The sequence below is a fragment of the Halichoerus grypus genome, chromosome 4 (genome assembly GCF_964656455.1).
Source record: "Halichoerus grypus chromosome 4, mHalGry1.hap1.1, whole genome shotgun sequence".
In the NCBI taxonomy this organism is placed as follows: domain Eukaryota; kingdom Metazoa; phylum Chordata; class Mammalia; order Carnivora; family Phocidae; genus Halichoerus; species Halichoerus grypus.
This window is the reverse complement of record NC_135715.1, coordinates 183,184,154-183,196,545: the sequence shown is the minus strand read 5'-3', so window position 1 is coordinate 183,196,545 and position 12,392 is coordinate 183,184,154. Positions and strand designations below refer to the sequence as shown.

The window sequence follows — 12,392 nt, the reverse complement described above, 5'->3', positions numbered from 1 at the left end:
GAAGACTCCTGCTGAGCATGGAGCCCGATGTGGGGCTCGATCTCACAATCCATGAGATCAAGACCTGAGTCAAAATCAAGAGTTGGAAGCTTAACTGACTGAGCCATCCAGGCGCCCCTTGTTGTTCCTTTTCTTTTTTTTTTTCTTAATATTTTAAAAAAATTTTTATTATGTTATGTTAATCACCATACATTACATCATTAGTTTTTGATGTAGTGTTCCACAATGTTCATTGTTTGCATATAACACCCAGTGCTCCATTCAGTATGTGCCCTCTTTAATACCCATCACCGGGCTAACCCATCCCCCCACCCTCCTCCCCTCTAGAACCCTCAGTTTGTTTCTCAGAGTCCATAGTCTCTCATGGTTCATCTCCCCCTCCGATTTCCCCCCCTTCATTTTTCCCTTCCTACTATATTGTTTCAGAGGTACAGGTCTGTGGTTCAAGAGTCTTACACAATTCACAGCACTCACCATAGCACATACCCTCCCCAATGTCTATCACCCAGACACCCCATCCCTCCCACCCCCCACCACTCCAGCAACCCTCAGTTTGTTTCCTGAGATTAAGAATTCCTCATATCAGTGAGAACATATGATACGTGTCTTTCTCTGATTGACTTATTTCGCTCAGCATAATACCCTCTAGTTCTATCCACATCGCTGCAAATGGCAAGATTTCAGGGGGGTTTCTGATGGCTGCATAATATTCCATTGCATATATATACCACATCTTCTTTATCCATTCATCTGTCGATGGACATCTTGTCTCTTTCCATAGCTTGACTATTGTGGACATTGCTGCTATAAACATCAGGGTGCACGTACCCCTTTGGATCACCACATTTGTATCTTTGGGGTAAATACCCAGTAGTGCAATTGCTGGGTCGTATGGAAACTCTATTTTCAACTTTTTGAGGAACCTCCATACTGTTTTCCAGAGTGGCTGCACCAGCTTGCATTCCCACCAACATTGTAGGAGGGTTCCCCTTTCTCCACATCCCTGCCAACATCTGTCATTTCCTGACTTGTTAATTTTAGCCATTCTGACTGGTGTGAGGTGGCATTTCATTGAGGTTTTGATTTGGATTTCCCTGATGCCGAGTGATGTTGAGCACTTTTTCATGTGTCTGTTGGCCATTTGGATGTCTTCTCTGGAAAAATGTCTGTTCATGTCTTCTGCCCATTTCTTGATTGGATCATTTGTTCTTTGGGTATTGAGTTTGAGAAGTTCTTTATAGATTTTGGATACTAGCCCTTTATCTGATATGTCGTTTGCAAATATCTTCTCCCATTCTGTCGGTTGTCTTTTGGTTTTGTTGACTGTTCCTTTTGCTGTGCAAAAGCCTTTTATCTTGATGAAGTCCCAATAGTTCATTTTTGCCCTTGCTTCCCTTGCCTTTGGCGATGTTTCTAGGAAGAAGTTGCTGCGGCTGAAGTTGAAGAGGTTGTTGCCTGTGTTCTCCTTTAGGATTTTGATGGACTCCTGTCTCACATTTAGGTCTTTCAACCATTTTGAGTCTATTTTTGTGTGTGGTGTAAGGAAATGATCCAGTTTCATTCTTCTGCATGTGGCTGTCCAATTTTCCCAACACCATTTGTTGAAGAGACTGTCTTTTTTTTCCATTGGACATTCTTTCCTATTGTTTTTCCTTTTCTTAAAGAATTTCTTCCAAAATTGTATGTACATCAGGTCCTGAAAACCTGGATCATCCTCTGCCACCAAGATATGGAAAGATATATGTGTCAAGTATAAGCAAATGATTGGTTTATGTCTGGCTTTGTTCTGGTCTTGGCCCAGCTAGCAAGTATGGAGGGTTTCTTCCAAATGTAGGCAGGGTTTCACATCGCAGCCCAGAATGAATAGAGAGAAAATTCATCTTCAGAGAACAAAAGACAATATCAGAGGGCGGAGAAGTAGTTACTTCCCTTGGTCTCTGCATTATCTTCTCCCACTGTGATAGAAGATAAGAGCCTTGTGGTGCCAGGACAAGGTAACACACCTTTCTTTAAGGTGACTGGAAAACTGTTTAATCAGTTCAGTAAATGCAGTCCCAGTTGCATGTTATTCAAAGCCACTGAGTACGAACAGATACTGAACCAGTTTTCCAAGGGCAAAGTTCCAATTATTGTATGAATATTCACAAACTGCTATAAACCATGAACTCCTTCCAAGCACTATCTGCTATTCATGCCTCTCTTCATGCTGCCCCTGAAGGAACTCATGCCTTGTTCCTATTTAGACATCCTATTAACCCAATGGAGGAGAGCCTCTGAGTGAGAGTGTGGATGACAGTTCGTTCCCCTTTTTCCCCCAAATGCCCATCAGGTTATTTTTAACAAGCAGATACTGTATCTTAGAGATATGCTGCAAAAATATTGTGAGTTCAGAAATCAAGAAAACCTTCCATTGGAGGAATAAAACAGTAGTGAGCTTTACACTATAGCAATGTATAACTATTGTAGTTCTTAAAGACTCACCGCAAATCTTTCAATTATGTTTTTTTAACTGCAAAAAGAGAAAAGATGGCCTCTGAGAAACCATAACCCCAAACAACTGAAATGAAAGGCCCCATATGCTTCCAAGCATCTACATAAGTCCAAACATCTGACTAAATAAATATCCAGATACTTAATGTTATCAGTTTTATATGGGCAAATTAACTTGTTAAGAGTAAAAAACTTGAATCGCTATGTACACCTGAAACTGATGTAACATTTTGTGCCAACCATACTCAATAATTAAATAAATAAGATTTCAATTAAATTAAATTTATTTATTTAAGGGGAAAGAAAAGAATATATCTCACTTCTTTATGTTTTAAGTTTTTCTCCCCATCTCCAAGCAAATGCCTATAGTAGACTTTTTTCTATGCGCTGTATTTGAGATTTAAGCTACGACAATTCTCTTGTTGTTTTTCTGAATTATTTTTTAAGATTGTCGCTATTGGTTTCATACTTTAGCTTATTCAGACATTTATTTAAGATGGCTAAAAAGGGGCAAACTAAACAACAGGATTAAATAAATGAACAAAAACCATGAAACAAAGAGAAATCCGCTTATCATGCATTGGATTGAAAACAAGAGGAGAAAGTGGGGGAATGAGAAAAAAAGAGAAATGGAGAGGAATTTTCATTGCAATTAAAAACAGAGGTTTAGGGGCACCTGGGTGGCTCAGTCGGTTAAGTGTCTGCCTTTGGCTCAGGTCATGATCCCAGGATCCTGGGATCGAGCCCTCATAGGGCTCCCTGCTCTGCGGGGAGTCTGCTCCTCCCTCTCCCACTCCCCCTGCTTGGGCTCTTTCTCTCTCTGTCAAATAAATAAATAAAATCTTAAAAAAAAAACAATAGAGGTTTAGAGTATTACAAGTCTTTTCTCCTATTTCACGAGATTCGATAACCCTTTATAAGTCTGAAGATTTTGTTGTGACTTACATTGACTTGAACACATAGAGACTGTTTCATTTGTTGGGACATGAATAGAAGAGGGCGTGCAGTGGGATCAAGGGAATTGTGACTAGGGTGTTAGAGGTTTGCACAGAAGCCCAAAGTTACAGTGGCTGTTTCTGTGTCAGACCAAGTGTACAAAATGTGCAGGATTCTCAAATCATTTTCCCCAAATGGATTCCATGCTTTCTTCGAAAAGAACTGCCACATTTTTCACTTACTTGGCTGTTTTGGGTTTTTTCCCCAGGTTTGCTTCGTGAACCTGGATGTGAATAAGGATGCGTGCAGCACGGAGCACCTGCAGCAGGTAACACTGGGAACATGAGCTCTCTGGGAGCTCATGACAAAGGCTGGCTGCACCGACCAGAGAGCAGACATGACTTTATCTATAAATAGCGCTCATTCAGTTGGAAACTCTTTAGTTGAATGGCTTCATCACAACCCATTCCCTGACCCTTTCCCTGCCACCTCCCATGCAGATTGCCTTCCTTATACTTGGGAACCTTGCTTTCCCAATATAATAGAGCTGCTCTCCAAACAGGTGTTTTCCCCTGCCCGCAGGGCCTGATAGTGGCTTTCTCTGCCCCCACCTCCTCTGCTCTCAAACACCCTGCCTGAGATGATGTTTCCAAGGCTTTTCCAAATCTGCTTGACACCAGCCAGCCCTTCTCTGTGGCTCTCAGGTCTGCTCTTTCCTGCTGCTTTTATCAAACATTTTGTCCCTAACTTTGGTTTCCCAGTCCTACACTCAACTGGGGCTCAGACTCTTTGCATTCTGCAGCAAGTACGTATTCCAAACGTATCCAAGGTTGCAGGATCCTGATGTAAATCCTTGACAACATGCAAGAAATTGAAGGGCCCCTCAATCCTTTGGACTAGGGTCAATAGGGGGTCTGATAGGAAGAATTAATTGGTGTGATATGATTATCCTTTCATACCCAAAGCTGAAGGTGGCTTGACCTCACTATTTGGTATAATATAGTGGTGTAATAGACACTATTTGCAGGTTGACAGTGAGAACAGTGGGGCTGTGATCACTCAATTATTCCTATAATGTTTTTTCTTGACAATGCTGCAAATGCGTTTGAAGTTTCTCAAACCCAATTGCCCATACAGATTATCCATTATAGATTTCCACAGAGCTTCAAATATCATTCATCTGTGTAGTCCTGGAGGGATTTTTGGGAAAAAAAATTTTTACACTGATTTCATTTAATGGACTTATGGTGCAGACAGAGTCTGTCAAAGAGAGCAGGAGAGACCCAAGCAAGTTGGCATCTTAGGGACTGTGTGTTTGAAGATTTATATGAGTGATTTGAGACAGTCTTCTGCTATGGCTAAGAGTAGAAACTTGGCACTGATTTAGTTATATGACCTTGTATAAACTAATCTCTGGGCCTCAGGCTACTTATGTGTAAAAAGAAAATAATAATGGTACCTAATCCATGTGGGGGTGTTGTGGGGATTAAATGTACTAAGGTGTAATGTATGTACAGTCTTTAGCATAGCACCTAGTATGTAGAGCAAAATCAATATTGGAAATTATTTTATTATTGATATGATTATTATTGACCTTTGCCAATAATATTAGTCAACAAATCTCTTATTACAAGAGTTAAAAGAGAAAAAAATCCTTACTACGTATACTTGTGATGTGACAGTATTTATTAAATATCTACTTTGGAAAATTTAGAACTAAAGAGTTTTTAAAGCTTTATGTTTAAGTAATTTTCTATTCCAATCTAAACCTTTATGTTTCAATTTCACACAATCTCTTCTAGTAATCATCTTAGTAGATTAAGTAATCTATTGCTTGCATACGTTATGTATTATTTTTGCAAATAAATAGTTTTGGGGTAGAGTTTTGGAGGTGAAAAGAAATTATCTAAACTACTTAATTTCTTCCTCTACAGAAATTGGTCAATGTTTCACCAGATCTTCCAAAACTCATCAGCTCCATGAATGTCCAACAGCCAAAAGAAAATGAAATCGTCCTTCTAAGTGGGTTAACATCTGGAAATCTCCAGGCAGATTTTGAACTTTCACAGGTAAGCGATGTAAGCTCTTGGTAAAATATTCATTAGTGATAAGTTATCTATAGTCAGTTCTTGGCACAAGTCAGTATGAACTTCAAACAGATGCTACACGTAAGCTCCCATAGCATAGGACCCCAAAATCTCTTTGTAATCAAGAAGAGTCTTCTTTTGTATTTCTTCTAAATATGCCACTCAGAGTTTGACAGAGCTTCCCTTACCTCAATGCCTAACATTTATTATCTTCTCAAGTTCATGATGCTAACTAGAGCAGACACACTGGGCATTGACTGCTTAGCTTGGTTTTCTTCAAATCTATTAGGTAATCAAAAACAGACTCGTCTTCTGTTTCACAAACAATACCAAAATTCTAATTCATACCATATGGTCCCAGAATCCTAGCATTTCTTCTTTCTTCTTATATTTATTTCTTAGGATATACTAAATGAGCCAGGCTAATAAATATAGGATAGCAACCCTATGGATGGAAAGTGAGTTTCCTAGAAAGAGTGAAGTGAGTGAGTGAGTCCTTAAAGAGTGAATTTTCCTTAAAGAGTAAAATTCCTAGAAGAAATGAGCATTATTAAAAATAAAGCAAGAATTCAGACACTATTATTCTTTTTCAGTGTACTGATGTTCTTTGTTATTAGATAAATCATTATAACATTCTTTAAATTTTTACAATTCTAAATCGTTTATGCGATTTACAGAAACAAATATAAGATTTCTAAAGGCACACTGTATCAAAGATCGTGGATCTTCCCAAATAAGGTATGCTGATAGTGACACATAACACAGCTACAAATCAAAATGATGAACAGTTGTTTTCCTCCAGTCGTTCTTTCTTGGGTTTCAGTTTTGCTGGAAAATTTGAAAATATTCTTTTATTCTTCAGTCCTTCAAAATATCAAAAAACTCAGAAATCCACCCATTTGCATCTACTCCAGATGTTTTGTAAAAATCTGCACACAGCCTATTACAATTTGGTAATCAAGACTAGAAAAGGGGCACCTGGGTGGTGCAATTGGTTAGGCTTCCGACTCTTGGTTTCAGCTCAGGCGATGATCTCAGTGTGGTAATCTCAGTGTCCTAAGATCAAGCCCCATGTCTCTCTGTGCTCAGCGCAGTGTCTGCTTGGGATTCTCTTTCCCTCTCCCTCTCCCCCTCCTGCTCATGCTCTCTCCCTCTCTCTAAAATAAATAAATAAATCTTTAAAAAAAAAAGACTAGAACAAAATTTCTCCTAGTCAATTTAATAACACATTTTCTTAGTGGTAAAATTAATCACCTGAAAAAAGAAAACAGAAATGGTTCTAAGTGACTTCTCTTTATATTGGGCAAAACTATGATGACAAAAAGTAATTTTCACATCTGAGTTTTAAAAGAGTATTTTTGCACCAGGCCTATTAGGATATGTAATTAAACATAACAGAAAATTGGATAATGTATAAAAGGAATGTAACTAAAAAGTATAGTGGGTAGATTATTACAGCTATTTGAACAGTGTATTCAGGACATGGATTTCCCCTTGTGGCCTCTTTCAGACTTTCTCTCTCTGTACCCGCTATCAGACAAGTCTCTTCCCAGGAGGAGGCACTATCCCTTTGGGTTCAAGTTGAGCAAGAGTGACTGTCTCCTCCAGGTGACTCACAGCAAAAGTCTAATTGTGTTCTATTGGCTCTCATGTGTCATGTGCCCATTTCTGAACCAATCACTATGGCCTGAGGATTGCAGTGTTCCGATTGGCCAGGCTGGGTCACATGATCAACTCAGAGTTTGAGGTCAATTAACTCCATGTAAATCACTTGGACCGTGAGTAGACCAGAAAATGGTGCCCCACAGGGTATGAAAACCAGAAGAAGATTGAATGATGTGGTATCACAAAAGCAGCACAGATGTTAATTGGGGTCAGGGAAAGTCCAAATGCCCAGGACTCATCAAATATCATCCATCAAAAACATATTTAACGGGGCACCTGGGTGGCTCAGTCGTTAAGCGTCTGCCTTCGGCTCAGGTCATGATCCCAGCGTCCTGGGATCGAGCCCCGCATTGGGCTCCCCGCTCAGCGGGAAGCCTGCTTCTCCCTCTCCCACTCCCCCTGCTTGTGTTCCCTCTCTCGCTGTGTCTCTCTCTGTCAAATAAATAAAATCTTAAAAAAAAAACCAAAAAAAAACCATATTTAACATTCTGCATACTTTTCCTAAGAGCTGTCAAGAATTGCCTGTAAGCTGTAGCACTCTTAAACATTTCATTCTTCTCTATCCCAAGAGTCGCCCTCATTTCCTACATAGCACTTCACCCTTCTGCAGTCTCCCAAAGGTCTACCTCATTTTCTAGGTACCACAGTCCATGTGTTTTAATAGATCAGCGATGTTGGGCAGCATATCAATATGGAATCCCATGTTAGCCAACCATAGCCATAACCTAATTGTTTAAGGATAGTCTCAGTTTGGCTGCCTTGACTCATGGAGTTAGTTACCTGTTAATCCACAAATAATCATGGAGATACTGGCATAGGCAACTTGAGCTGGGTTAAGGGGAAGAAGTCTAAAGCAGTCCCCAGGGCATAACTATTGTTCCCAGTGACCCTGTGAAGAAGGGAATCAACAAGCCACTTGGCACCTTTGACCCAGGAAATTGCAACGCCAAAGATTTTCGGTAGTCCAGATAACAAGTTACCTCGCCTCTCTCAACTATAATTTCCTAGTCTATAAAATGGAGATTTAAAAAAATAACTTTCCTCTATTCTCAGAGACTAGACATAGTGATTTAATAAAATAAGAAGAAGCCACCTTGAGAAGGACTATTCAAATGAAAAGTGTTTTGCTTCCATGTCCAAAAAGGTGAAGTAGAAAGAAAATGTTATTTAAAGCAGAATAAGGGGCATCTGGGTGGCTCTGTCTGTTAAGTATCCGACTCTTGATTTTGGCTCAGATCATGATCTCAGGGTCCTGAGATCGAGCATCACATGGGGCTCTGTGCTGGGCTTGGAGCCTGCTTAAGATTCTTTCTCTCTCCCTGTCCCCTCCCCCTTTTCTCCCAAATAAATAATCCCAAATAAAAAAATTTCAGAGATGCATATTAGGTACAATAATAAGATCTACTACTATGTCTGTTCTTTCTATGAGATGAACACGTAATTTTACTGGGCATGCATGAGTTCAAGGATGTCCAGGTGCAAACCACTCTTCTTTCCAAATTGCACATCCTCAGTGGGTATTGGAGTTTTGCTGATTAGACCAGAAAGCCATGGGGCGAATTGGAAAGTACATAGGAATTGGAGCCCTGTTGGGCTTGGATTGTGGTGCTGGCTCTTCCATTTTATATTTGTGTAACCTTGAAAGGATCAGTTAGCCTTTCTGTGTCTGATCTCTCTTCTGTAAAAGAGTAATGGCACCACCAACCTCATAGAAACCATGTGTGCCTTAAAGGTAATAGGATAGTCGAAGCACCTAATAGACTACAATAAAAATTATATAACAATACCTGCCATTATTTTACAGGTTGTATCATTTGGCCTTCACTTACCTAAGACTCCTAGGATGTTTATTTACTTTCAAGAAGATAGTTAAGAAAATATATTTTCTTTCTACAAATGCAGTAGCCGTGGAACATTGCACATTTCATACAATCCTTTCTCTAAGTTTATTTTGAGGTATTACTTAACTGCTCATGTTGATTTAGTAATATCTCTTCTGATTCCTGCCATGATATATAAAACCTTATGTTATAAATACTCAATCTGAATGATAGAAAATGGCCAATACACAACCCTTTTTACCTATAAATATGGTAACTTCGTTTAATTCAACTTTATAATTATTTTTATTCATGCCTGATCCACTGGCAGGATATTGTGCCCCACCCCCCCACCCCCCATCCCCCATCTAATTCATGTTTCTACCTCCCAGCATACCTTGCATATAATAGACACCCAGAAAGTATCTTGTAAATTTCAAGTTAGTGCATTATGTCTGAATTCATTGGAAATAAAAGTAATCAAGCCAGCTACTGTTACTCTACAGCATTAGTTCCTCATCATCGTGGGGGATCTCAGACCCCTTGTGAATTTCATAAAAGCTATAGACCAGTGCTTCTCAAAAGTTAATGCATGTAGGAATCACCAAGAGATTCTTCTTGAAAATGCAGTTTCTGATTTACTGGATCTGGGGTGGGTCCTGAGATTATAGATTTCTAACAATCTGCCAGGCTGCTAGTCTACAACCCACACTTTGAAAAATGAGGTTATGAACCCCTTTCCTTGAAAAACAGACCTAATTACATAAGCACATAGATCAATTCTGTTTCTGAGCCCCCTTGGGCCCCTTGGAGAATGACTGGATTTTTCATTTTGTAATCAAGTGTCCTGGAATTATTCTAATCATAATATTCAACCAAATAGATTAATAAATGACATTTATGTAAGAAAAAAGATATACTACTTTCAGAAATACAATATGGATGTCTATGTGTCTGTATTTCTCTGCATGTACACATACTTACCCCTTACACACACATGTATTCAGACTCAAGGATTCCAAAATGGCAAGTTAACTAGGATTAGACCCAACGAACTCTAAATGCAGATAAGCATTTGATTTAAATAATCCTCTTTGTAAGATAAACATGTATACGTAGACTATTTCCCCCAAACGTTTCAAATTCCACTTTGATATAAATTTATTTAGCTTTCTCCTCCCCACTAATTCCTGTTTCCATTCAAAGAATTTTCTCTTAAAAATTACTATGAATCAGTGTATTGTCCCTTTTATGAAAATAAAAATCCCAATGCACAAGATATGTTTGTAATTTACTAGTCATCTGTGCAGGAGCAATTGAAACTTTTATCACTATTCTAGTGAACAACAATATGGAGAGCGGAAAGTTCATAGTGGAGAATAAGGATATGGTCTGTCACCCTAGACGAGAACAGAATTAATAGGTCTCACAGGGACACCATCCAATGATTTGGGCCTCCTTATCACTGCTTTCCTCATATGCTGGCCTTTTATTTTTTATTTTTCTTTATTTCTATTGTTATGTTAATCACCATACATTACATCATTAGTTTTTGATGTAGTGTTCCATGATTCATTGTTTATGCTGGACTTTTAGAAATAATCAGTGCTCTTCCGGGGGACTTCTTTGTACCTCATTGTGTCTGCTTCTTCAGATGAGCAATACACATTATAAATTCTAACTGTAGTTAATAGAAATACTGAAATACTGGCAGAGGCTTTACTGAACATCACCAAGGCAGAAAAGGATCTTGGTCTGAAAAGCTGGGACTCGGGTTAATCAAGAAGGGTGCCCAAGACGCCTCAACATTCCCCTCAGCTTGACTAGACTTCAGACAAGCTTCTTCCTGACTCCAGGCGCTGACACCCTTTTCTTAGAACATTTCCTTTAAAAAACATCGTTAGGAGTCTCTGCCCCTTTGAGATGTAAATCATTTGAAAAGGCTCATGCCAGGTTTAAAGCCCAGGAGTGTCTTTTTCAGAGACCTGAGAACCATCTCTGAAGTAAGATCATCAAAGAAGATAGTTTCCCTTTCTCTGTGGAAGGATGGGAGCCTAGATTCATTAGGAGCCTGACTCCAATTTGCAAAACCACCTCCTGCCATGCAGATACAAGAACATTAGCTTTTCCTCTGGATAAAGCCAATCAGCAAGTGCAGAAGGCCTGCAGCCCTCTGATACCAGCTCTTAAAAGCCCTTGTGCTTGTTGTTTCAGTGGATTTGTGGTCCAGGTCAGTTCTGGCCCCTCTTTCCTACTTTAAGAGCTTTGAAGAAAGTCTTCCTTAACCTATTTAACTCTGCCCGGTGCCACTTTTGCTTTGACAGGAGACAACAAAAATATGTGATGCAACTGGTCTAGTTTCCCCGAAGTCAGACTTTCTCCTAGGTACCCTGTGTGCCCGAATAGCACTTGAATCTTTTTCAAACCATGCATCAATCAAATCCCAGAAGATATTCCAAATATTTTAAACATCCCCCGCTCCTTGTAACGAGAGAGACTGGTGGAAGAAGAAAGGTCAGAAGCAATGGTTTTTTATTCTCTCTTTCAATAAATGCCTTTTTTCCTCTCTACTTTCAGTGCCCTTGGCTGCCAGATATCTGCTTGGTCCAGTGTGCGAGAGGGAACAGGGCAAACAGTACCAACTGCATCATCTTTGAAATCAACAAATTTTTGATTGGTCTCGAACTGGTGCAGGAGCGGCAGCTCCACCTGGAAACAAACATCTTAAAAGTGGAGGATGACACCAACTGCTCTCTGTCTTCAATCGAGGAGGACTTTCTCACCGCCTCTGAGCACTTGGAGGAGGAAAGCGAGGTGGAAGACTATAGGAGCGGTGAGAACTACCCCATGAAACAAATGCGCATCCTGAAATTAGTCACCCTCTAAAAATGAGTGAAATTTCAGGAAAGTTTCAGGCCATGTCAGTTTGGCTGACACATCACAATCTTCACATGCCAAGTTTAGGGAGGGCAGGAGGATAACAGACCATGAGTGAGGATGCTGACTCATGCACTTAGACTTGATGGTTGGATGGCTCCATTTTCCTAAGGATGCATAGGGATGCTGAAGGACATCCTCCTGCCTGCCAAGAGGCTAAGACTATCACAGGGAAGAAAGTTATCTTCCCTGAGACTTCCACAAAGCCACGTATTAGTTGAAGCCAACTTAAACTGGCCTAATTCTAGCACTGCCTCTTTGAGACTGTGAAGCCTGGATTGGTTACCTAGTCCTTCTGAGCCCCAGTTTCTTTATCCAGTATTTGGGAGTATAATAATGCCTCTAGCACTGTTACATTTACTATATTCAGGTTTTTGTATTTATGATATTTACCTTTTATTATGGTAAGGACAGAAGGAAGTAACACAAGAGAATACTTAGCACTTAGCATTTATTC

At 39.6% G+C, this 12,392-nt stretch overlaps 1 protein-coding gene across 8 annotated transcripts in view; it reads left to right on the top strand.

Moving 5' to 3' along the window:
* Window positions 1-12,392, top strand: part of SPHKAP (SPHK1 interactor, AKAP domain containing) — a 160,968-nt gene that overhangs the window by 109,285 nt on the left and 39,291 nt on the right. For all 8 annotated transcript variants that reach the window (XM_078071416.1, XM_078071412.1, XM_078071414.1 and 5 more), the window contains 3 exons: window positions 3,695-3,754; window positions 5,361-5,495; window positions 11,576-11,831. In XM_078071416.1, the coding sequence (XP_077927542.1) occupies window positions 3,695-3,754; window positions 5,361-5,495; window positions 11,576-11,831 (451 nt within the window). The remainder of the gene's footprint in view (window positions 1-3,694; window positions 3,755-5,360; window positions 5,496-11,575; window positions 11,832-12,392) is intronic.